Consider the following 22,202-nt stretch of genomic DNA (forward strand, 5'->3'; position numbering starts at 1 on the left):
TCAAAGTACACTTTCAAAATACTACATAAACTATAGCTTTATTTTTCCACACATTTGTTCATCATCGAAAGCACTTCCTCGCTTGCAACCCCAAGAAGCTCATCCCTCTCGTTTCGAGCAAGGCTACTCTTTACTTCCCTGTATTCAAGGAAGGTGTTGTAATCCTCGTCCCCAATACAGCTCACCATACTCATTTGGCTGTAGAGTCTCGTAACATTCTCAAGCTCCAAACAGACCTCTGTAATCCTTCTGGCCAGGCCGTCCACAGACTCAGAACATTCAAGAAGAGATCTATACCACTCTTCCCTATATCTTTCAACCTCAATGCTTTCCCTCACTCCTTCAATCTCTGCTCTATAATAATCCTCAGACTCTAGTACATTCATCAGATCGTCCGTGATCGTCTGCAGATCCACCGTCACAACAACATCGCTCACTCTCCTCTCCGGTTGGAAAGAGCTCGGAAACCTAAGAATATTTCTCAAAACAAAGTTTGAAAATATAAAGTAGTTTCGACGAAAAGACTCCAATATCGTCCCTGACATTCGATGTATCTTTTTTTTGCCAAGAAACGATAGCTTCTCAATCCCTTCCTTCAGAATCCCTTCTATCTCCCCCTGTAGCTCAGAAACTAGGGTCACAGGTGCAAATCCAAAGAACTCAATCTCTTCCTCGCTTCCCATCCTCAGGGTCAATTTTCTTTCCCCATTCTTATCCAAGACAATTAAATGATAAAAAGAACCTTCTCCTTTAGTATCCGCAACCCAGTACTATTCCACTCTTTATCTGTCATCCACATCTCCTTGATGCAGTCCAGCCCTGAAAACACTCCCATAACATTCATTATCATATCTTCGGCTGAGTCCGGATACATACAAACCTCAGGATAAATCCCACACTCCTCGAAGACCTTTTTTAGAGATGTCTCTGACAACAGAGTTCCCCCATGGTTAAACACTATCACCTTACCTCCTATCTTCTTCATCTTTTCCTTACTAAGGACATGGTTTATTCTCTTGCCTATAATCTCATAGATGTCTCCCTTTTCATCATACATCTTTAAATGCATCTTGAAGTGCTCCTGAGGATCTACATCTGGATGGCATTCGTTCTCCTTCTGGTGCTGTTGCTGAAAGTGTGTTTCCATCTTCTCCTCGGTCTCGTCCTTGTAATCACATTTCCCACAAGAAAAGATATTTTTCTCCTCAAACACCTTGATCTTGTTGAACTCGTCGACAAAGTCTATAGAGTCGGCAAGCTCAAATCCCTTGTTGCTTTCTTTAGATACACAGATCCCATCCAGCATCCAGAAGTCTTCCACAAGACACACCGTCGTGTAGTTTTCATAGACATTCACCACAACACAGTTTGGTGAAAGAGTTCCGATCGCTTGGGAAAGACTCCGTGGCGTGATCAGAATCCCCTTGAATGACAGGACATTAATGAAGAGGTTGCACATCGCCAATATCTCGGTCCTGCCCAGAAGATCTTGGAATATAAGAGAAACAAATGAGTTCTTCGGTTTTATCCCAAGTTTATGAAGTGCTCCAGAAACCTGGTTCCCCAGCCATCCAATGCATTCCTCAAGATTCCTAAATCTCCTCGTATTCATTCCCGTCGGAAAAAAGAAATCCCCCAGATCAATGGACTCCGACTCCACAAGAAGCTTGTTGTTCCAAACCACAATGTGGATTATCTCCTCATCTGCCTTGTAGTTTCCCATTCTATACTTTTCGTCAACATAGAACGAGACATCGCTTCTCATAAAGAAGCTTTGTATGTTTTTGTTCGGCGTAGTTATTTGCTCAATCTTTGGAACTGTGCACAGTTTCGGGGTGTATTTAAGCGCCATGGGCTTGGGATTTGATATCTAAATGAACAGTCTTCCATGCCCATGACCTCGAAATATTCTGGAGTCAGTTTAGAGAGTGATGAAGAGGAAAAGATTCATCCCAACATAGACGAGAAGAGTTATAAGGAATGGAAAAGAAGACAGAGAGAGCTGAAGAGAAAGGAGCTGGAAAGGAGGCTTGAAGAGATCAACTCGGTTGAATTTCCGAGTAAAGAGCTGGCCGAAGAGAGAGAGGAGATAGAGAAGATTTTGAAGCCATCCTATGTATGCCTTGGCACCGAGTCGTTCCGGACCCCCTCTTCAAATGAAGAAAAGGACTATATCCAGGAGTTGAGCCACCTTATAGTTCACAACGAGTTGGACAATTTTATTGAGCTGATGGACCAGTGTAAAATTGACATGGAAGAGTTCGAGGTTGTTGTCCTTCACAATCTAGCAGAGCAAATCAAGGAAGGAAACGATGCAGGCGGGCTTATACTTTCGAAGATATCCTTGTATGTCAAGTATGCCTTGTCGCATGGAAAGGAATTTCTCTTGAAGCTACGTGCCCAACTTACAAACAAAGAAAGGCGAAGGCAATTTGAGGAAGACTGTAGAAAGGACTTTGAAGAAACAAGACGAATGTTCTTGGAGCAGTTTGGCACATTGGACTCTACCTGTAGCCAGACTCCTAAATAGGGGTGCTAGGGACCTAGAACGAATCTTTTATTTTGTGTTTGTCTTTAAAGCTGCAAACGGCTTATATAAAAACTCATAACAGCAGGAGATGACAAAGAAGACATAAAGCAGCCATGACTTACTGGAGTAGAGCAGAAGCAGCTTCACAACCATCGAAATAAACAGGAAATCAAATGCAACACTGACATGGCCCTTTCCGTTAAGAGATGCCCCGGGGCTCACCAGAGTTGTTGTCTTTCCGTCGTGAGAAATAACAGGCGTTGAGATTCTATAGAGATAATAAACAGCAAGTGCCTCGGGAATGGATCTAACAAGATATACCAGGATGTTTTTCTCTTTGTTCATCAAATACACTGCAAGCGCACATATGTTGTACAGAGCTATGCTTCTTAATATCAACTTCCTTGTGGTTTTGTTTTTTTCAAAAACTCGAATCTGAGACTTACTTCCTCTCATCTTTGTAGGGCAGAAATAGTAAAAAATATTGATTTCCAGAGCATTTGTTTAATTCCATTTCCCAAGATAAAAATAGCCTTCCCAGAAGAGGAAAGCTTACATGCTATCCCCCTACTTGTGATGTTACCACTTCGAGTTCTTCATTGCCCTCAAAGCCGAGGTCGCCTGGGGTTTTCCCAGGATCGATATTCTTTCCATTAAACAATAGACGGAACTCCGAGCTGTTCTTCCCGACATTGGAAGAAAAGGCATCGAGTATCTTCTTGAATGTTGTAGCCGGCTTGACATTGAACACAAGCATTGTACCATCCTGGTCAATAAGCTTCAGCGGCATCTTTTCTGAGGAAGTTATTTGCGGGATATTCTCTTTGGTCTTGGATTCATTTCCAGAATCCGGCGATCCCATGGGGTTTCCATCCCACTTGTTTTTGGCCCTGTTTCCTCCCAATTATCCCTCTTCCCTATCTTCCATCTTTTTTTTCTGGTTTCTTGGCTCCTGAAGCCTGTAGAGTGTGGAAGCTTCGCTGTAGTATGCATTGCCATCTCTTATGCAGAGAACCAGGAGATTGTCTATCTTTTGTGGTGAGCATGTGAAGACTCGTCCGTCGGACATACAGGCTTTCTTGAACAGCTGGGAAGACCCTTCTTCTAGAATGGTAAAAGAATCTTTTTGGAAGTCTATCCCGTCCGACTGGATAATGACACTCTCATCTTCCGTCGACGGAAAGAGACTGTAAACCTCTTCGGCCTTGATGTTCTCGTCTGTAGGGTGAACTATTGTGTTTACATCCTCGAAGGACTCTTGGATATATTTTTGATAGTCGAAGATCTTACTCATGCTTTTCTTTATCCTTTCTCTCTCCAGAGCCTCGCCTCTTCTTTCCAGCCCACTGGAAGCTCCAAGTCGATGCCCAGGCTTTCCCGTACTTGAGGCCTCCCTTTCGATATAGTCCATGACCATTTCTACGAAGTCTATGTCCAAGGCTTCAAGAAGATCTGTATGTAGCCGCCTTGGCACAATCTTCTCAAGGGACCCGTCAAATGAGGTGAAGTCTCTTTTTATCTGAGGCTCAATGTAGCACATCCCAGGTGTTGGTGCGGGAGGTGCATTTGCCCAGCATATGCTCTCTTCAAGCTCACGGAAGGCTTTTTCTGGATCCATCTTGGGCATTGGGTTGAGAATTTTTCTAGGGTTGATTAAGGCCTTGGCAGCTTTGCCGGCGAAGAAATAAACTTTAAAATCAAGTGGTCGGGTGCTGGAGAGTAGTCTGAATCCTGTTACAGCACAAACAGCTGCCTTTCGAGTTGGACTATTGGAGTCTAAGACATCGTCCAGTTTCCAAACTCCTTCTAGTCATTCCGTTCCGGTCATAGAAGAAGTGAACTTTTCTGTTATGAACGATTTCTGGCATTAACCAGATGCCCTTTCGGCAATGTGTCTCATCTCAGACCTTCCCAAGGGCAGAGCCCCTAATCGAAAGCTTCCAGCCGCCGACAGGGGTAGGAGAAGAAAAATTTATGAATGGCAGAAAGGCCCTTTTGATGAATCTAAGGCTAGAATCGATAACAATCCACAACTTCAAAAGCTACAAAGGGACCCATGTGATCCAAGGCCTGGATCCAAGGTTCACGGCGGTAGTTGGGGCAAATGGCTCGGGGAAGAGCAACATAATAGACAGCATTCTTTTTGTGCTTGGGTTCCGAGCCCGAAGGATGCGTCATTCGTCGATGGCAGGCTTGATCTATAGTGGAGACGGAAACCAAGACATGTGTTATGTAGAGCTAGGATTCAACAAGTTCCAAATAAGGAGAGAGGTTTCCTTGGCAGGAAGGACTAGGTATTTTGTGGATGGAGAAGAGGTACCTTGTACTATGGTGGAGTCTTTGCTCAAGAGCGAGGGTGTTGATATGGAGCACAATAGGTTTTTGATACTACAAGGAGAGATCGAGAATATTGCTATGATCAAGCCCATGGATGGTGGTTTGCTGGAATATCTTGAGGATGTAATTGGGACTGGAGAATACAAGGCAGAGATTGAAAAGGAAGAAAGTGAGCTCCGAAGGGTCTCTGAGGAATGTGAAAGCAAGTCGGCAGCACTGAAGTTCTATGAGAAGGAATACAAACATATTGAAAGAAAGCAGGAGGAGTGTCTGAGGACAGCCAAAAGAAGAGCTGAATGCCTGTGTCTGGATCGGGATTTACATCTTCTCTTTTCAGAAAGAGGGAAAAAGAAGCTAGAAGGGCTTCTGTTGGAAAAAAAGAAGATTGAAGAAGATCTTCAGGTCCTTGAAAAGAAGAATAAAGAGAATGGAGGCAAGCTTGAGGTACTGGAAGGGAAAGGAGCAAATGCAAGAGTTTCGGCTCGAGAAGCCGAGGAGAGGTTTTTGAAGGCGAGAAAAGAATACCAGAGAGCAGAAAGACGAAATAAAATGATGGAAGAGGACCTGGAGAGGGAGTCAAAGCGTATTGAGGAGTTATCTCGTGAGATTTCTGAAATCAGGTGTCTGGAAGATAAAAGGCAAAAGGAGGGGCTTAAATGGACAGAGGAAATTAATCGAAATGTGGAAGAGATCTCTAGATGTAGTGAATTAAGCGAGAAGCTCCGAAGTGAAATTGGAGAAGGACAGAGAAGGATTGAGAAGGAGGCCAGAAAGAGTATTGAAGAGATTTACAGAGAAGAAGAGCGGATGATGAAGCTTCTCAAGAGGAAAGGAGAGATTGGAGAGAAACAACGAGAATCGGAATCTCGATTAGGAATTCTGATGTCGAGGAAGGAGGAGATTTTGAGAAGGGTTGGGGACATCGATGGCAGGCTATCGAAAATGGATGAAGGAAAAATAGAAATGGGAAGGTCTGAGGAGGAAATTAGCAGGGAGATTGAAGAGATTGAGAGGGATCTGGCGAAGACAAGAAAGGAAATGAGTAGAAGAATGCAAAGGGCTGAAGAGCACAGAGAAAACGAGGAGACAAGTTGGAAGGAGAGAGAGATTCTAAGAAGTATTGAGCATGTGAAAGGAGTCTATGGAAGGCTAAGTGATCTTGGGTCTGTGGAGTCCCAATATGATAGGGCATTCAGGATTGCAGGAAAGGGATTGAACAGCATAGTTGTTGATACAACATGCACTGCAGAAGAGTGTATTTCCATAATAAAAAGTCTGGGACTTGGGAGAGCTACATTTATAATATTGGACAGGATTTCCTCGGAGCCTAGCCTTCCTAAGGAGTCTGTGCCTTATCTGTACAATCTTGTCAAGTGCCCAAAGGAGTTCCGAAAGTGCTTTTATTTTGCTCTGAAAGACACACTTGTATGCGAAGGATTGGAAGTGGCCGAGAGGCTTGCATTTGGAAAGACAAGAAAAAGGGTTGTGACGATTGATGGAAAGCTTATTGAGAAGAGTGGAGTCATGAGTGGAGGAAAAGGGAACGGAAGGATAAAAAGCATTGAAGAGCTTGAGAAGGCGTGCTTGAAGATGATGGAGCTGAAGAAGAAGAAAGTTTCGGAGATGGATATGGTTAGAGACTTGAAGGAAAGAGGAGCCCTATGGAAGACCCGAGAAAGACTTGCTTCGGACTTAGAGGAAGTGTGCCGGGAGATTGGGAGAGTAGAGAAGAGGATCAATCGAAAAGAGATAGAGGATATTGAAGTAGAGATTGAGAAGATTAAGAAAAAAGTGTCTTCTCTCCGAGAGGGAATTGAGAGTCTTACCGACATGGAGACCCGTAGGAAGAAAGAAAACCTTCGAAATCTTAACGAGAGGATTGAGGTGTTTGAAAAGAGAAACCTTGAACTGAGACTGCATCTTGAAAGCAGTGGATCAGGGGAGCTTCGAGAAAAAGAGCTGGAGGTTGAAAGAAGAAAAAAAGACTTTGAAAGAATCAGCATCGAAGATATTTCAGGAATGAAGAGCAAGATGATTGAATGTGAAAGGGAATATAAAGAATGTGCAGAAAGGTTGAGGGGGATATTGAAGGAGATTGCAAACGTGAAAGCCTCTCTTGGAAACGACTACCATATGGAAATTGACCTGAAGAACAGGTTGGATGATGCTTGCGATAAGATTGAGGAGTGGACACAGAGGATTAAGGAGAGCGAGACAAAAATAGCTTCTCTTGAGGAAGAATCCAAGAAGTATATGAGGATATGCAGGCTTGAAATCCATAGTACAGTCAAGGTTGAGGAAATGAACGAAGAGGAAATTGATCGGACAATAGGAAGGATCGGTGGCACGGTGGCAAGACTTAAAGGCGAAGAGATTGGAGAGATTGATCTAGATGTGTTTGAAGATTGTGAGAGGGCAAGGGTGGAATACGAGAAGGCAAAGGGGGAACATGGATGGTTTGAATCTCGGCAGAAGGAGATCAAGGAGTCACTTGAGTATCTGAAAAAGAAGAGGTACGACGAGTTTATGAAAGGATTTACTCAAGTATCTGAAAACCTTAAGGAGATTTATAAGTCGATTACACATGGGGGAAACGCAGAATTGGAATTAGTTGACCATCTTGATCCGTTTAGCGAGGGGGTGGTTTTGAGTGTAATGCCACCTAAGAAGAGCTGGAAGAACATTGGGAATCTGAGTGGAGGGGAAAAGACACTCAGTAGCCTTGCACTTATTTTTGCACTCCATAAATTCAGGCCATCCCCGTTCTATGTTATGGATGAGATAGATGCGGCTTTGGACTACAGAAATGTAGGAGTGATATCCCACTTCATCAAGGAGATGTCCAGGACAGCCCAGTTTCTTGTGATAAGTCTGCGAAGTGACATGTTCGAGCTCAGCGAAACCCTCCTTGGAGTGTATAAGGCAAACAATGCTTCTCAATCTCTGATTGTAAACATAGGCAAGCTTGCAGGCCAATAAAGATCTTCTTTTCTTGGAATTCTTGTCTGTCCCTTTTCCCCTGGATGAAGAGGTATCAAGAGCCATTTCTGCACTTCATAAAAGACGGCTTTCTGGCTCCAAAGGATCTAGAGAATATACGAAATATACATGGGAAATGTGCGTTTAGAGAGATATACACAGACCTGTTCAGATTCCTGCAGACTGCCGAGTTGAGAGAGAGGAAGGATCTTCAGTTTTTCAGAGACTCTCTGATGAGGGCTTTTGAAGAGATTGGGGATGTAAAGGGAGGATGGATAGACCTTTTTGGGTCGTATTACCGAAAGGGAGACTACCTCCTATGCCATGATGACAGAACAGAAAGCCGGAAGTTTGCCTTCAGTTACTACTTGGAAGATCACAGTTCCGGAGAGCTCATCCTCTATGAAAATGATGGGATGAGTGTTTCGAAGAAGGTAGAGGTAAAGTCAAACAGACTAGTGATATTTGAGGTATCTGATGTATCTTTCCATGAGGTTGGATACTGTAGCAAAGATGGAAGAAGAGCATTTACTGGATGGCTAAACTTCGAGTATATCAAGCATAACGACCATAGCGAATGTGTGAATATGGAGAGTCCGAATGTATGTGGTACGTTTCCGATGGAGATTGACTTCAATGAAAGCCCCCTTGTATTCTATCCTGGCGTGGAGTATGACTTTGAGCACACCTCTGGAAGTGTCGAAGGTCCCTTTTGCTTCAGAAGAGTGAAGAGGATAGAGGTTAAAAGCCCATTAGCCCCATGTTTGGATGGATGGGAACTTAAGGGAGGAGGCTTCTACCACTTCAGGGTCGGAGACTATATACTTCTGAACGATGGATGCAATGCATTTGAAGGAGACGTGTGTGATGTGTTCTTCATAGGAGGTGATGAACATGTCTTTGAAGACAGGCCAAACATATTTGAAGATTCAAAAAACCCAATCAAATATCTAGATGAAGAAGGGAGGTTTGTGTTCGGCCTTCCGATAGCTAAGGGGATGTTTGCTATCAAGCGGAACGGCCTTTCTTTGTTTGTAGAAAGGTCTGGGACCGAGTTCTTTATGGGACACTTTATTTATGTTTCCAAAAATTGAAATAAAGGCACCGGAGTTTCTAATACAACCATATTTATTTTTCATTCTTTACTTTCTTACTCCCGTGGTATTCCCACAGAGGAACAAAGCTCTCAAAGAAGCCCACGTCTTCAAACAGATTTGGGAACAGCCAGATCCCGGGAGAATACAGAAAGTATGTTATCGAGAACAGGATCAGCCTTATTATTGCCAGAACAATTATGAATGTGATGAATCCTCCCAGAGGGTAGACCATATATGAGAACAGACGCTGCTGGAGGTTTCTTGGCCACATTCGGAAGAGAACGATTGTAAATGTCATCAGGACAAACACCACACAGAGGATAAGAGAAATGTTAGATGTCTTTTCATTTGCAAAGACATAATATTGGTCCTCTTGAAACTTCTGATCAAGTACCACATCGCATTCCCTTGCATTTTTCTTGTTAATGGACACCTTGAATAGGACACTTTCGTTTAGAAGCTCCTGCATAACAGACTTCGCCTTCAAGGGCTCCAGCCCCTTTTTTGCCAGAAGAGCAAGGCCACTACTTCCCTTGAACGTCCCCACTCTCCTTCTATATCTCAGTGTTTTCTCCTCTGTTCCAACCTGTCTCAGAATGGCCTCGTACTTTTTTAATTCTTCCACCATTTGTTTGGGATCAAATTTTCGGCTTTTTTGTCTCTGGCTTATATCTGTAACTTACCCTCAACTGGAATGAGACTCAAGGCCTTGATAAAAAAGAGGACAAACGATCTTCTAGTTGCCTTGAGAAGTCTTAGAGGAAAGATATGCAGTGAAGACGTTCTTAGACAAGTTCTGGGCAATATCCATAAAAGCTATATCCGCCTTGAGGTGCTACTAAATAAGCCAGGACTTTCACATCAGGAGCCTGTGGAAGTTGATTCCACAAATGGAGTCGTAAGGTATAAAACAGGGAACCTTGAATTTCTGTATCATGAGGAACATGGGGTTATCTCTGTAAGCACAGGCGACACGGGGATAAATAATTACCTCCTCTGTTTGATAAGAGGCAAACCGGTCGACACACACTTAGAAACTGCTTCGGCAATGCTTGGGATGTATGCAGGAAATGAAAGAGCATTGTGTGATGTGTGTGGAAATTATGCAACTGTTCCAGGGCTCTTGACACCGATATGCCGGTCTCCTGAAGAAGACTTCGTACTTGTACACCACGCCCAATGCAAAGTGGAATCTCTGGAGAAATAATATTTGAACGCCTGCAACAAATTTTGCACAATCCCCTTAGGATGATTGAATGCTCCGTATTCGGATATTTGATGGAGGTCGATTGTATCTGCAACCATCTGAAGTTGCATAAAAGAACAGACAAAACTGTTAGTGAAGCCGTTTATTCTAATGGGACAAATGTGTTGCTTGTGTCTAAGGAGGATGATGGTATTTACCTGTCAAGCAGAGGGCCACCCGACAGAAACAAGAACAGAATGTCGTTCTGCTCAAGAGTACAGAAGTCAAGGATTAGGACATTAGACACTTTGAAGGAGTTTCTATCTTCGTTTGGCTTTGAGCTGGTGAGGGAAGGGCAAGTTGAACTAACCACCTTTGAGAAAGGAGCAGGGCGCATTGAAATATCCAGGTCCATCTCTGATGAGGGCAACAGCCAGGAAGTAGACACCGGCAGATATTGGCTAGTCAAGGTATTTGTAACTTCAGAAAACACACAGAACGGAGAAAGAATGTTAAGCAGGTTAATCGAGGAGCTGGAAGACCAAGTCCAACTCATCAAACCCTCAATAAAGTGATTTCGGCAGTCTCAATAATATGTATTTCTGCTCCTTTCCACCTCTCCAATGATTTTATTGGAGGCCCTGATCAAAACCCCTTAAGCCAGTGAAAAGAACCCTCCCTAGATGGCAAGAGAATACAAGGAGACGGTTTACAGCATATTGGCATCTCTTTGTCTGGTGGGAGGGCTGTCCTTGGAAAGTTTTGTGTGTAAGACTGCAAATTGTTCGTTTTTCCTGAGCTCTACTCTGTTTATTTCAATGGCTCTAACACTCCTCAGTCTTGCACACATGGTAAGGACAAAGGCAAAAGTTACTCTTTTCTCTGCATACAAAGGATCTATCAGTGCTTTGATGGACATTATGATTGTGTTCATATACACCAAGATCTTGTGCACAAACTCCCTGTTCTTCTGTCTATCCTTTTTAACATATCAGATGACCGTGTCCATTCTGACCTGCTTCACGTCCTTTTCCAGCTCTGGCTTCATGGTTTGCATATGTGTCATATTTCTTTCCCCACTATTTGACCTGTGGTTTGTGGAGGAACATGGATTCTCAAGATCTCAGATTCCGGACTTTATGAAGTACTACATCACAAACGGATCTATGAACATAATCTTTTTCATCCCCATAGTTGGGATCAGGGTGATGTTCGGAGAGTTTTTTGGGAGACTCGAGAATAGAGAGTCGTCCACACTCTTCAACTCTCTGGGAATGGTTGCAATCGGAGCCATATTGGGGCTTATTGATAGATCCGCATTCTTGGAGGAATTTCGCAAAATGTATCAGGTTTCTATTCCATTTGTTGTGTCAAACATCATGCTTGTAACGTCCTTGGCTATCTTCAGATGGAACAAGAACATCAACTTTACCTCTGTATATCCACCTGTATCGGTGCTGTCCATTTTAGTATCTGGACTGTTTTGTTACACCTCAGCACCCTTGTTCTGGAGGAAAACCATTTTGGAATGCTCGCTTAATGCCCCGTATCTTTTCTATCTCCTCACGTTTTCTCTTTTCACCTTATATATAATCGTTGTGTATAAGAGTAATATTGTCTCAAGGCCTGCCAGGGATGGATTCATACCAGGAGTGACCTGGTGGCTTTGGGGATAGTGAGTTCTTGATGGCTGGATATAAATCCATAAATTACAGTGATTAAATTAATTTAAAACCGATCACAGCTTGTAGTTTATGACTCAGCACCGCTTTTTGACTTTTTTGTTTGTAAACAATGTTCGGGAGTTAGTCTACTAGTGATTTAATTTGGTATTAAAGTATCAGGCCGATTTTAATTGGCCCACTTATGAATCAGAAACAAAATATTTAAGAACGAAAACACAACAAACAAATGGCTAAGGAAGCGCTAAAGACTCTACAGTCCATGTTTGGAGAGATGGTTGCATCCTTTGTCTTTGGATTTGCGGTATATTCTGCTATACTGGGATCTAGCATTAGCCAGTCATCGGCAGATAAGGTCATTGTAGGACTAACAGTTGGATTTTCCGGAATCGGTGTGATATATTCATTTTGCGACGTGACCATTGCACACTTCAATCCTGCAATCACTCTTGCAGCCATACTGACATCTAAGATCGATGTACTTCAGGGACTGGGATATATGTTGGCCCAGTACATAGGATTTATGCTTGCTGTGTGTGCCCTGCTGGTATGCTCTCCTGTCGAATACAAGGAGACTTTGGACACAATAAGGCCAGGACCTACGGACTTTGGAGCAACCAGCCTCAATGTTTTCTTCGCCGAGTTTTTCCTAACTGCAATCTTTGTTCACATTGTCTTTGCAACAGCTGTTAATCCATACAAGCCAAAGGTCGACACCGAAGGAAAGTTTGTGGATCCCGACGAGAAAGAGCCGGTGGATCGCAGAATAACTGCACCCCTCTGTATAGGTCTGACACTTGGGTTCTTGGCATTCATGGGTTTGGCCAGTTCCGGAGGTGCATTCAACCCCGGCCTCACATTTGCTCCAATGGCAATGTCGAACACTTGGAGCCATTTCTGGATTTATCTTGGGGGTCAGTATCTAGGAGGCTTGACAGGAGGTCTTCTCCAGGTGCTTGTGCTATATAAGCTTAGCTCGGACTAGAGTTCAGAGCATCAAATAATGGAAAAGATAATAAAATCACACAAAATTCTTTTCATTCGGTCCGCGGCACCTGCCATATCTGTAACATGTTGTCTTCAGAGACACTAACAATCTCAAAGGGCTCTGCAGGGTTCCAAGAGAGGTCGCATACAGTGCTTGTATGTCCTCCATGAAGAAACCTCATCTCGGGAGGTCCTTCTGCCTTGTACTCCTCAGACACCTCTGCTCCAATCCGATTCAGATCCCATATAATTACTCTTCTGTCTGTACTTCCAGATGCAAGTATCCCTTTGTCGTGAGGAGACCACTCTGTGCTCAACACCTCCTTCGAATGTCCCAGGAGAATATGGAGTGGTTGTTCCAGATTCCTCCTATCCCACACCTTCACAGATTTGTCTCCAGATGATGTAGAGACAATATTCCCGTCCAAGGGCGAAAACCTTACAGAAAGAACATCAGACGTGTGTGCTTCCTCAATGGCATGTATGCAATCTCTACTCCTCGTGTCCCAAAACACCACCATCCCATCATCTCCTCCAGATGAGAGAAGACCTTTGTCTAGGAAGCTGAACGAACAGTCGTTGACAGTCATTCTGTGTCTTCTTAATACCACTGTGGGAGAAATTAAAGAAGATTCCTGGGATATATCAAACACACATATCTGCTTGTCCTCCCCACAGCTTGCAAGCTCCCCAGAGCTCTGAGGACTCCATGACAATCCAAAACCTCCCCCCTCGTGCCCCCGAAGAACCATATCAGGCCTTGGAATCTTCTCATGTGAAAGATGCTTTGTGTAATCATAAACATGTATATCCGAAAGATCAGAGCGTACCGCCAGTACATTGCATGCAAACGGACTGTATCTAACCCTATTGGCCTCGTCCATAATCGAGATCCTTTGCACAATCTTGAATCTCATGTCCCCATTCACCTCCTCATTCTGAGACTCGTCAAATTCGTCGGGAAACTCAACCTGGGCAATCATTATATACTCGTCTTCCACTCCGCTTGTATGGGTACTCAGCAACAACCTTTGCACTGTCCTTCCTCCCTCCTCGTCTCTCTTCACATCCGGAAACCACTGCACAGAAAGAGACGGCCACTGGAGAGTGTGGCAGAACATAAGGTCGTAAAGATACGGTACATTCTTCTTCCATATCTTATACTCCTCATTGATTATCTTCTGCTCCAACACCTGGTTGTTCATCCACGAGGGCTTTGAGGCCAGGGAATTAAAACCCATTGAAAAAGATACTCCAAATAGTTAGTTATACCTTAAAACGTTTATTCTCCCTTAGAAAAAGCTGAAGCTGTTGAAGAAGCTCCTGGGATTGTGCATGCCATCGTCAGAGGCCTCTTCATGCTCCCTCTCCTCCTCAGGCATGGTTCCAAACTCCCCGTTTACTTTTGTAAATGTTCCATAGGGCTTCCTTGGAGGCTCTGCAAGTACTTGCATGATCTTTGCCCTGTCAGACTCACTGCCAATTATCACATTTGGCTTAAGAATCAGACTTCCTTGCTTGTTCCCCTTGAACCCTTCGTTCCGAATCTTGAGCACTGTATCAAACGTCTTGAACGGATTCACATTGATCTCAAGCACTCTTCCGTCAATATGGGTGAAGTATACCACTCCTCCTCCGACTGCAGTGTATAGCGGAATGTCTATCTTCCCCACCAGGTCACTTCCACGCCTCTCAAACCTGCTGTCTTCTTGCACATCAATTATGAAAATTACATCTCCTGGAACGTGGTTTCTTCTCTGGTCTCCCATACCCTCAAAGACAATCTTTTCTCCTTTTCTTGCTCCTGGCTTTATATTCACTTCAAACATGGTCTTGTCCTGTATATACTCAGACCCGTTACATGTACCACAAGGCTTACCTTTGATCTTATGTCCAGAGCCTCCACACCCATCGCATCGCGTCTCTGCAAGAGTTACAAACCCTCCTAGATTTCGCCGACTAGTGCACACTCCACTTCCATTGCATCTCTTGCACGTCTCTACATCCTTTCCTCCCTTTCCATCACATGTCCCACATATCTTCTCGGTCCTGACATTGAACTTCGACACCTTCCCAACAAACGATTCTCTAAGTGAAATAGTAATCACATACTTTGTTGAGTTGACTTTGTTTGTTCTCTGGTGTCCTCTTCCTCCAGTAAACTGGCTGAATATATCAAAGATGTCGGAATATCCTCCTCCAGAGAAATGTGCTCCAAACTCCCCAAGCCCACTGTCGTACTCTCTCTTCTTCTTCTCGTCAAACAATACACTCTTTGCAGAGTTTAGCTTTGCAGACATCTCTCCACATTCCTTCTTGATCTTCTCCCTTTCCTCATCATTGGCCGCATTCCTCAGCCTATTCTTGATAAACGGCGAGTCCAGGTGGTACTTTGCCTGTTGCTTTGAGTAGGCCTTTCTTATCTCGGCTATAGACGCCCCAGGACTAAGCTCAAGTATTTTATAATATCCCTTGGGATCTTTAGACATGGCCCCACAAGATCTACCCTCTTTTATCTTTTTTTTTCCGCGGAAAAATCTAGAAAAAACCAGATGTCTCTTCAAAACTCCAATACTATAAAGCATTTAATCACAGAAAGACGGTTTAGTCTCTTCCTCCCCCACACATTTCGCATAAAGATGTATTTCTTTCATTGGCAAAGGTACAGGCCTTGCATTCCCATACAGTACATCTATATTTCTCCATACTCGACACAAAACTCCTAAAGTCCTGGCTATTGGAAATGGCCTTGAACTTGACCTTGTCTTGCTTGGCTATACACATGAAAAGATCCTTCCAATTGGGAAAGATCTCTTTCACTCTTACCAAAAGAGTAAAGTTCGAGAACTTCTCCATCGAAAAGTCTCCTCCAAAGTATTCGGCCATCTTCCTCTCCCCAAACTTCTTTGGAATAAACTCTGTATTCTTGAAGAGTGGATTTGTCTTACACCCATGTGTTAGCTTCACCAGGAAAAACTCTCCTGGGAGGTATGGGTTTGCCTTGACCATCGATTCCTTTGTCTTTGTTCTATAAAGAATATCCCTTGTTGTCAGGAGCATCAGGGGGTTTTCGGTGGGAAAGATCCAATCTCCCTTGAAAAGAGCCATGCACTGGTTACTTACTTGATACTCCTGCAGCCCGATATTTCCATCCTTTTCCACAGTAACAACAATGGTTGCAAATCTCGACCCAAACTCTATCTCCTGCTCTCCATCCCTAACCACATAAGGATGCATAAGCTGCATCTTTGCTATAAATTCAATCTCCAGAGATGACAAGAAGTAGCTTCGACCAAGTTTGTCGCTTGTAATTCCTCCCTTCTCCATCAGAATATCTGTGTATATCATCCCAACTATTTCAAGGCCTGTTCCCAAAAAGGGCCCGTCCATGGACCCTGTTATCACGAATCCGTCTGGATAGTTTTCCTGTTCTGGCTCCCATATCCCAGACACCACAGCCTTTAGTCCCAGGGGAATCATCTCATGGTCCATGTATCTCCCGACAAGAAATCCAAATCTCTGCCGTCCACTCTCCCTCCAGTTCCTAATGAAGTTCTCTACCAAATGCTGCCCGTCAAACTCGACATGGTCAACCATTCGGAACACCTGTGGTGCCAGGATTATGTTTTTTTCTTGGCATCTATTGCACCTTGTATTGGACCCATGATCCGTGCACGTCTTGATGGTGTAGTCCTCGGCACTTAGTCCCTTATTCTTGCTTTTTATCATCTCATGATATGACTGAAAGCTGAGATATTTGATCATGTTGTCTTTGTAATACTTCTCGTCCCATGGATCTAAGGGTGCACAGTTGCTACACATCGCATTAGAGTCATGCTGGCACATCATCCTATCCCTTTCTCTTTTGATGTTTTTGGAGGCTTCTGGATTCTTCTTTGGCTCCTCTTTCTTCTTCTCGTACTCTACATACAGCACCTGGCCATTCCTGAGCCCCAAGGCGGTCGGGGTTTGGGTCTTATCCATCTTGTCCTTGCCATCTGGAGTAGAGGATATTGATATCTGACCCACATTAAAGAAGGCAAGCAGCTGCGTCTCCAATATTCTGGATTCGTCCACTTCCACCCGTCTTTGGCCTTCTGGGCCTCGAACGATGAATATCATTACAGGGCTTCCTGGTCTTGTTTTTATTGATCATGGTTATGGCGAGCCCATCATGCCAAAAAGAAAGGATCCATACAAGACACTTGGAGTAAAGTGGACATCCTCTGGGACAGAAACAAAAGAGGCATACAGGAGATTACAAAGGCTGTACCATCCTGACAGCAAGACGGGAAATAAAGAAAAATATGAAGAGGTATGCAAAGCATATGAAGAGACTCTCAAGGATCCACCTGTAGAGATTGTTCCTATTAAAGATGTAGCGAGAATCTACAAGGGCTCACAAGAGGAGGTTGGAGATATCATTGCGTTGTACAACAAATACAAAGGGAAGATGGGAAAGATTGTAGACAACCTTCTTCTGTCTGACGATGGGGATGAAGAGAGACTTCGAGGGATTATTGATGAACTGATTGGGAACAGGACTCTCAAACAGTACTGTAGCTATAGCAAAAAGGTCAAGGAAGACCCGAAAAGAAGAAGAAGAAAAGCAGAAGAAGAGAGAATGGCTAGGCAGATTGCAGAGGAAATGGGGATTGATCTCGATGCTCCATTAGAAGATATCCTTGGAGGACATAGAAGAAGGGAAGAAAGGCTTCTTATCAGTCTTGAGGAAAGGTGTTTGGAGGGTCCTGGAAAAGAAGGAAGATAGACTTGAAATATGAAGAATAGATGTTTTGTTGACAAATAGATACCCTCTGATGGAAAAAGAGATCGATGACTTGTTCCTATATGGGAGTGTTAAGAAGGTTGGGAAAGACAGAATAAGGACCTTGGAGAAATGCATGGGAGACCTTCCAAAGATAAACCCAAATCTTGAGCAGGTGTGGACGAAGTGTAAAGAGATTGATTCAAGCTTGGAGCTGTACAGTATCAAACTGGAGTCATTGGCAAGAGAAATGAAAGGGATAGAAAAGGAAAATACGAAGCTAGAGAACGAGATTCAGTATCAAACATCCATATATGAGCATCTGAAGGAACTCCTGATCAATGTGGAGATAAAGGAGGACCACTTTATAACGTTAGAGAGCGAGTCCTTTGACAGTATTGATGGGCTTTGCAGGATCGAGAAGGCACTGGAGGTGCTTGATGGATTCCATGTGGATGAGTATGACATCAGGATAGTCCGAGAAAAGAAGGAAAGGATCAACGATGCACTGAGGGAATTCTACAAAAGGTTTATAACATATATGGGGAGTTTTATGGTTGACAGCGAAAGCAGCGGAGACCTGAAGGTTCACAAAGGTCTCTACGGGGCGATCAAGAGGTTCAAGAAGATATTCCAACACTCGAAGAGGTATAGAGATTACTATGTTGTTCTGTGCTCGATATACATGGCACGCTCGAAGAAGTTATATGAAAGGGAGTTTGGGTTCCACTTGAAGACAGTTCTCCGGCTACTGAAAGAGGATGTGACACAAGATAAGATGGACCGAATATTCGAGACTCTTTTTGAATCGTACCGCAGCATAGTGAAGTGTGAGGATAGATTTCTTAAGAGTATGGAGATCGATGGGACATGCCAAGAGATCTTCCGAAACACAGGGCTCCTGATTGTAGGATTTGTCGAGGATGCATATGACATTGCAGATATCGAAGTATTGAATGGATTGGGGAAAATATGGAAGGAAGTTGAGCCAGATGAGGATGTATATGGATCTTTCCAGAAGGAGCTTAGAGAAGTATATGGAAGATTAGAGGAAGAGTATCTAAAGAAGAAGATGGGCAAGGGAGAGAATGGAGTTGGAAAGCTGGAAGAGATCCTCAGCAGGTCCAGCAATGAAGACCTGAAGAGAAAAGCAATAGTTATGGGAACACAGAGAATTATGGAGGAGGAAGACAAGGGAGACTTGAGAAGAATAGTAAAGAGATGGAGGCTTCTAGACTACATGGGGAAGAAGTGTACCAAGGAGATAGAAGAGGTTTTGGATGCAGAAAGAAAAACCGAATCTGAATTTGAAAAGAGCTGTGCAGATATGATTCTTGGTAGCGGAAAAACAGTCGACAATGTGAAGAAGGTACTATCTCTCATCAATGGAGAAAAGGGCTTCAAAACAAAGGTGATCAGGAAGATGAGGGAGATGGTTTCAAACGACGTTGAGGAGAAGGATGCAGAAGATGCAGACAAGCTGCTGAGAGAGGCAATGTAGTCTGTGAAATCGGAAGGAGGCTATCTTTGTTTCCAACCGCAGTGAAATTAAACTTAATTGCAGGGACGGGGTTTAATGTCATTTTTTCCTTGAATATGCATACTTTAGTAAGTCATACACTCTGCATGAATATCCATACTCATTGTCGTACCAGCTGATGAGCTTGAAAAAATTGGGTCCTATCGAGATGCTCGCATTAATGTCAAACACCGAGCTTCTCGAGTCTCCAATGAAATCGGAGCTTACAACATCATCCTTTGTTGTTCCTATGATCCCTTCATTGCTTTCCGAGAACCTTTCGATGGCATCCACTATGGCCTCGATGGTTGTCTCTTTCCTTGTTCTGCAGACAAGGTCGACCACACTAACATTTGCAACAGGGACCCTCATTGCCATTCCGTTCAATTTCCCGGCAAGAGAGGGAATTACCTTTCCCACGGAAGTTGCTGCACCCGTGCTTGCAGGGATTATATTGGCCAATCCTGACCTCCCGCTTCTCAGGCACTTTCCAACTCCATCAACAATCTTTTGTGTTGCTGTCACTGCATGAACTGTAGTCATCAGTCCCTCCACAATTCCAAAGTTGTCGTCGACAATCTTGGCAAGGGGTGCCAAGCAGTTGGTGGTACAGCTCGCATTGCTGATGATCCTTTGGGACACATAGTCTTGATGGTTGACTCCGTACACAAACATAGGTGCGTCCTTGCTTGGCGCAGTAATCACAACAATCTTGACGTCCTTATGGCCTTCGCAATCCTTCAGTGTTGTAAACACCCCACTGGCTTCGACAACTGCATCCACTCCATATTCCGTCCATGGGATCTTCTCAGGCCTATCAAAGGCAGACAAGCTTGTTTTTTTTCCTTTGTATAGGATCTTTCCTCCCTCAACCTTACACTCCTTGCATCTTCCAAAGACACTATCGTACTTCAAAAGGTATTCTGCCTGCTCCGGCTTCAAAAGAGGGTCATTCACAAGAGGCACCTCTACACCTTTCTCCCTTAGAATCCTGTATACCAACTTTCCTATCCTTCCTAATCCGTTTATTCCCACCTTCATTTATACGGCACATTGAATTTTGTTTAAATACCTTTTGACAGAAGTAACAAGGAAAGACCCAATTGCCGCCTGGAATCGATTGCAATGATAGCGGCTCATCCAATCACCAGGTCTGCTCGATTATCGAGAATATACCGATGCATTCTGTAAACAAAAAAGAAAATACAGGCACCCAAGGAAAATGATTTTGAATAGCCTATTCAAAAACTTCAAGAACATCAAAAGATATCAAAAGCCAATCAAAGCTATTCTCGTGGTTGTGCCTCTGCTTACCTTCAAAGTAAGCAAAGAGACCCATGTCTCCACTAACGAGCCTGTTCAACATTATATAGATAGAAACATCGAACTCGAGAAGCCTTCAGACTCCACACCTCTTTTTACTTGTAACAGATTCATCCTCAATGACCTTCCTCCAAGACGGACATTAAGGATTCAGGGACTTCCAGACCAAAAGGAAAACTACTATCCCATAATCTCAACTCTAAAGTCGATGGCCATAAAGAATATCAATGTGATCATCGACCTAAACCCTCCAGATGAGAAATGCATGTATCTGTTCGAAATAGACCTGAGGTTTGCCGGCAGCACATGCATGCTGATACATCCACTGAAGAACCACCAGCCCAACTCAGACTTCTTTCTTGTTGCTGGAGACTTCTTTCCCTCCAAAATGTCCTTCGACCCCATGGACATCCTTGTCACAAACAAGCCGTCAAATCGCCTGCACATCTTGCTGAAAGGTACTCCCCGGAGTCTGAAAATGCTTATTTGCTTTATTAAGTCGATTTCGTTTATAAGGACCCATCCATACGGAAGCTACTTCTATATCCCAGTAAGCCATGGATACATAGATATCACCATATTCATGCCTCTAGTGATTTGCGTGTTGGTTTACTACATACTTGACTGGATTTGGACTCCCCACCATGTCTCTGTTCCAAGGATATTTCTAGGATCTCTTCTCTATTCGTTCTTTCCTATTTCATTTCTGTTCTTCACAAGGAAAAACGAGTTTCTTTGTCTTTCAACGATCTTCATGGTCCTGAACCCAAAAATAGGCCTGGCGTACATTGGGATATGCTACCTAAGAATGGTGTACGATACCTTCTCCATTGCCATACAGATGCTGAAGTCATCAAGAATGTCCCCAATGGATGAAAGATCTTTTATAAATTACAAAGCTAAACACAAGGTAGAATAAATGTCCTTTAATTAGCCATGACCATGGATTGCTCCTTGATCGCAAAGTCGGCTCCGAAGGAAACATGCAGGATATCCTTGAATGAGTTTCGGATGTTGTATGGCATACTGGCTTGAGTAATGATTTCGGCACCAAGGCTTATTGCTGCTATGCTGCTTATTGCACTTCTCAAGGATGAGACGATGTCTTCCGTTCCGATGTCGATGAGAGATGAATCATAAATCACTCCATCCTCGTAGACCTGGTGCATCACCATCTTGTAACTGAATGGCTTGATGTTGAGCATTCCAAGGAGGTTGGCCTGTGAAGGCCCCACCTTATCTCCTACAGAAAGAACCTTGTATGGAGAGATGATCTCCACCTTACCCTTTGTGATCTTGGTTGCTATTCCAAGAACCTGGAAGTATGATGTCTTGTCTGGAGTCATTCCTGTGATGCAGTTTTCCACCCATACGTCTTTCTGTGCAATGTTTCCAACCTTGGCACACGCTTCTCTGACGTTATCGTCAATGGCCTTCTTGACATCCCTAACGTCTCCCTTGAAAAACACAAAGCAGACGTCTCCCTTGATGAGCTCAAGGATACTTGACAGCTTGGGATTTTCAAGACTTGCTACTGCACGCTTGATTGCCGAGTTCTTTCCCATGAGAAATTCAACATCCTCTCCCCAACCCTTCTTGATGTTCTTGAGCTGAGTCGACTCCACATTCTCGATTCCCACAAGAGCAAACCTGGTGTAGGTTCCAAAGAGCCTCCTAGCCTTCTCATATACCTGTTCCTTCCTTTCCTTGGAGTCCTTTCTAGTCATTCCAGGGTGAAAAAATTTCTCTCTTTTGGACTCCGGCATACCCAAAGAGCTCTGGCCAGTCTGGTGG

At 43.6% G+C, this 22,202-nt stretch overlaps 21 protein-coding genes and 1 non-coding gene across 22 annotated transcripts; 10 read left to right on the plus strand and 12 right to left on the minus strand.

Annotated features, from left to right (window-relative positions):
• Positions 1-38: 38 nt before the first annotated feature.
• Eint_070560 (uncharacterized protein) lies at positions 39-683 on the minus strand (the record flags this gene model as incomplete). Its single annotated transcript, XM_003073134.1, has 1 exon — positions 39-683. The coding sequence occupies one exon, from the start codon at positions 681-683 to the stop codon at positions 39-41; it is 645 nt and encodes a 214-aa protein (XP_003073180.1).
• Positions 684-724: 41 nt separating this feature from the next.
• On the minus strand, positions 725-1,852 carry Eint_070570 (uncharacterized protein; the record flags this gene model as incomplete). Its single annotated transcript, XM_003073135.1, has 1 exon — positions 725-1,852. One exon carries the CDS (start codon positions 1,850-1,852, stop codon positions 725-727), a length of 1,128 nt encoding a protein of 375 aa, XP_003073181.1.
• Positions 1,853-1,894: 42 nt separating this feature from the next.
• Eint_070580 (uncharacterized protein) lies at positions 1,895-2,530 on the plus strand (the record flags this gene model as incomplete). Its single annotated transcript, XM_003073136.2, has 1 exon — positions 1,895-2,530. The coding sequence occupies one exon, from the start codon at positions 1,895-1,897 to the stop codon at positions 2,528-2,530; it is 636 nt and encodes a 211-aa protein (XP_003073182.2).
• A 27-nt stretch (positions 2,531-2,557) lies between these two features.
• Eint_070590 (uncharacterized protein) lies at positions 2,558-2,986 on the minus strand (the record flags this gene model as incomplete). Its single annotated transcript, XM_003073137.1, has 1 exon — positions 2,558-2,986. The coding sequence occupies one exon, from the start codon at positions 2,984-2,986 to the stop codon at positions 2,558-2,560; it is 429 nt and encodes a 142-aa protein (XP_003073183.1).
• Positions 2,987-3,089: 103 nt separating this feature from the next.
• On the minus strand, positions 3,090-3,392 carry Eint_070600 (ubiquitin-like protein; the record flags this gene model as incomplete). Its single annotated transcript, XM_003073138.1, has 1 exon — positions 3,090-3,392. The coding sequence occupies one exon, from the start codon at positions 3,390-3,392 to the stop codon at positions 3,090-3,092; it is 303 nt and encodes a 100-aa protein (XP_003073184.1).
• A 42-nt stretch (positions 3,393-3,434) lies between these two features.
• Positions 3,435-4,148, minus strand: Eint_070610 (uncharacterized protein; the record flags this gene model as incomplete). The annotated part of the gene is made up of 1 exon (XM_003073139.1): positions 3,435-4,148. One exon carries the CDS (start codon positions 4,146-4,148, stop codon positions 3,435-3,437), a length of 714 nt encoding a protein of 237 aa, XP_003073185.1.
• A 90-nt stretch (positions 4,149-4,238) lies between these two features.
• On the minus strand, positions 4,239-4,479 carry Eint_070615. Its single transcript, XR_002670145.1, has one exon.
• Positions 4,480-4,528: 49 nt separating this feature from the next.
• Positions 4,529-7,846, plus strand: Eint_070620 (chromosome segregation ATPase; the record flags this gene model as incomplete). Its single annotated transcript, XM_003073140.2, has 1 exon — positions 4,529-7,846. One exon carries the CDS (start codon positions 4,529-4,531, stop codon positions 7,844-7,846), a length of 3,318 nt encoding a protein of 1,105 aa, XP_003073186.2.
• Positions 7,847-7,890: 44 nt separating this feature from the next.
• Positions 7,891-8,940, plus strand: Eint_070630 (putative proline hydroxylase; the record flags this gene model as incomplete). Its single annotated transcript, XM_003073141.1, has 1 exon — positions 7,891-8,940. One exon carries the CDS (start codon positions 7,891-7,893, stop codon positions 8,938-8,940), a length of 1,050 nt encoding a protein of 349 aa, XP_003073187.1.
• A 34-nt stretch (positions 8,941-8,974) lies between these two features.
• Eint_070640 (preprotein translocase subunit Sec62) lies at positions 8,975-9,571 on the minus strand (the record flags this gene model as incomplete). The annotated part of the gene is made up of 1 exon (XM_003073142.1): positions 8,975-9,571. The coding sequence occupies one exon, from the start codon at positions 9,569-9,571 to the stop codon at positions 8,975-8,977; it is 597 nt and encodes a 198-aa protein (XP_003073188.1).
• Positions 9,572-9,637: 66 nt separating this feature from the next.
• Positions 9,638-10,150, plus strand: Eint_070650 (uncharacterized protein; the record flags this gene model as incomplete). The annotated part of the gene is made up of 1 exon (XM_003073143.1): positions 9,638-10,150. One exon carries the CDS (start codon positions 9,638-9,640, stop codon positions 10,148-10,150), a length of 513 nt encoding a protein of 170 aa, XP_003073189.1.
• A 41-nt stretch (positions 10,151-10,191) lies between these two features.
• Eint_070660 (uncharacterized protein) lies at positions 10,192-10,704 on the plus strand (the record flags this gene model as incomplete). Its single annotated transcript, XM_003073144.1, has 1 exon — positions 10,192-10,704. The coding sequence occupies one exon, from the start codon at positions 10,192-10,194 to the stop codon at positions 10,702-10,704; it is 513 nt and encodes a 170-aa protein (XP_003073190.1).
• A 108-nt stretch (positions 10,705-10,812) lies between these two features.
• On the plus strand, positions 10,813-11,805 carry Eint_070670 (uncharacterized protein; the record flags this gene model as incomplete). Its single annotated transcript, XM_003073145.1, has 1 exon — positions 10,813-11,805. One exon carries the CDS (start codon positions 10,813-10,815, stop codon positions 11,803-11,805), a length of 993 nt encoding a protein of 330 aa, XP_003073191.1.
• Positions 11,806-12,040: 235 nt separating this feature from the next.
• On the plus strand, positions 12,041-12,796 carry Eint_070680 (aquaporin-like protein; the record flags this gene model as incomplete). Its single annotated transcript, XM_003073146.1, has 1 exon — positions 12,041-12,796. The coding sequence occupies one exon, from the start codon at positions 12,041-12,043 to the stop codon at positions 12,794-12,796; it is 756 nt and encodes a 251-aa protein (XP_003073192.1).
• A 52-nt stretch (positions 12,797-12,848) lies between these two features.
• On the minus strand, positions 12,849-14,003 carry Eint_070690 (putative histone acetyltransferase; the record flags this gene model as incomplete). Its single annotated transcript, XM_003073147.1, has 1 exon — positions 12,849-14,003. One exon carries the CDS (start codon positions 14,001-14,003, stop codon positions 12,849-12,851), a length of 1,155 nt encoding a protein of 384 aa, XP_003073193.1.
• An 87-nt stretch (positions 14,004-14,090) lies between these two features.
• Positions 14,091-15,287, minus strand: Eint_070700 (DnaJ-class molecular chaperone; the record flags this gene model as incomplete). Its single annotated transcript, XM_003073148.1, has 1 exon — positions 14,091-15,287. One exon carries the CDS (start codon positions 15,285-15,287, stop codon positions 14,091-14,093), a length of 1,197 nt encoding a protein of 398 aa, XP_003073194.1.
• Positions 15,288-15,402: 115 nt separating this feature from the next.
• On the minus strand, positions 15,403-16,920 carry Eint_070710 (NPL4 nuclear pore protein; the record flags this gene model as incomplete). The annotated part of the gene is made up of 1 exon (XM_003073149.1): positions 15,403-16,920. One exon carries the CDS (start codon positions 16,918-16,920, stop codon positions 15,403-15,405), a length of 1,518 nt encoding a protein of 505 aa, XP_003073195.1.
• Positions 16,921-16,972: 52 nt separating this feature from the next.
• Positions 16,973-17,569, plus strand: Eint_070720 (DnaJ-like protein; the record flags this gene model as incomplete). The annotated part of the gene is made up of 1 exon (XM_003073150.1): positions 16,973-17,569. The coding sequence occupies one exon, from the start codon at positions 16,973-16,975 to the stop codon at positions 17,567-17,569; it is 597 nt and encodes a 198-aa protein (XP_003073196.1).
• A 49-nt stretch (positions 17,570-17,618) lies between these two features.
• Eint_070730 (exocyst complex component Sec3-like protein) lies at positions 17,619-19,067 on the plus strand (the record flags this gene model as incomplete). Its single annotated transcript, XM_003073151.1, has 1 exon — positions 17,619-19,067. The coding sequence occupies one exon, from the start codon at positions 17,619-17,621 to the stop codon at positions 19,065-19,067; it is 1,449 nt and encodes a 482-aa protein (XP_003073197.1).
• Positions 19,068-19,145: 78 nt separating this feature from the next.
• Positions 19,146-20,126, minus strand: Eint_070740 (glyceraldehyde-3-phosphate dehydrogenase; the record flags this gene model as incomplete). The annotated part of the gene is made up of 1 exon (XM_003073152.1): positions 19,146-20,126. The coding sequence occupies one exon, from the start codon at positions 20,124-20,126 to the stop codon at positions 19,146-19,148; it is 981 nt and encodes a 326-aa protein (XP_003073198.1).
• A 181-nt stretch (positions 20,127-20,307) lies between these two features.
• On the plus strand, positions 20,308-21,327 carry Eint_070750 (uncharacterized protein; the record flags this gene model as incomplete). Its single annotated transcript, XM_003073153.1, has 1 exon — positions 20,308-21,327. The coding sequence occupies one exon, from the start codon at positions 20,308-20,310 to the stop codon at positions 21,325-21,327; it is 1,020 nt and encodes a 339-aa protein (XP_003073199.1).
• A 7-nt stretch (positions 21,328-21,334) lies between these two features.
• Eint_070760 (60S acidic ribosomal protein P0) lies at positions 21,335-22,135 on the minus strand (the record flags this gene model as incomplete). Its single annotated transcript, XM_003073154.1, has 1 exon — positions 21,335-22,135. The coding sequence occupies one exon, from the start codon at positions 22,133-22,135 to the stop codon at positions 21,335-21,337; it is 801 nt and encodes a 266-aa protein (XP_003073200.1).
• Positions 22,136-22,202: the final 67 nt, after the last annotated feature.

Source organism: Encephalitozoon intestinalis, chromosome VII (genome assembly GCF_000146465.1).
Source record: "Encephalitozoon intestinalis ATCC 50506 chromosome VII, complete sequence".
Lineage (NCBI taxonomy): Eukaryota > Fungi > Microsporidia > Unikaryonidae > Encephalitozoon > Encephalitozoon intestinalis.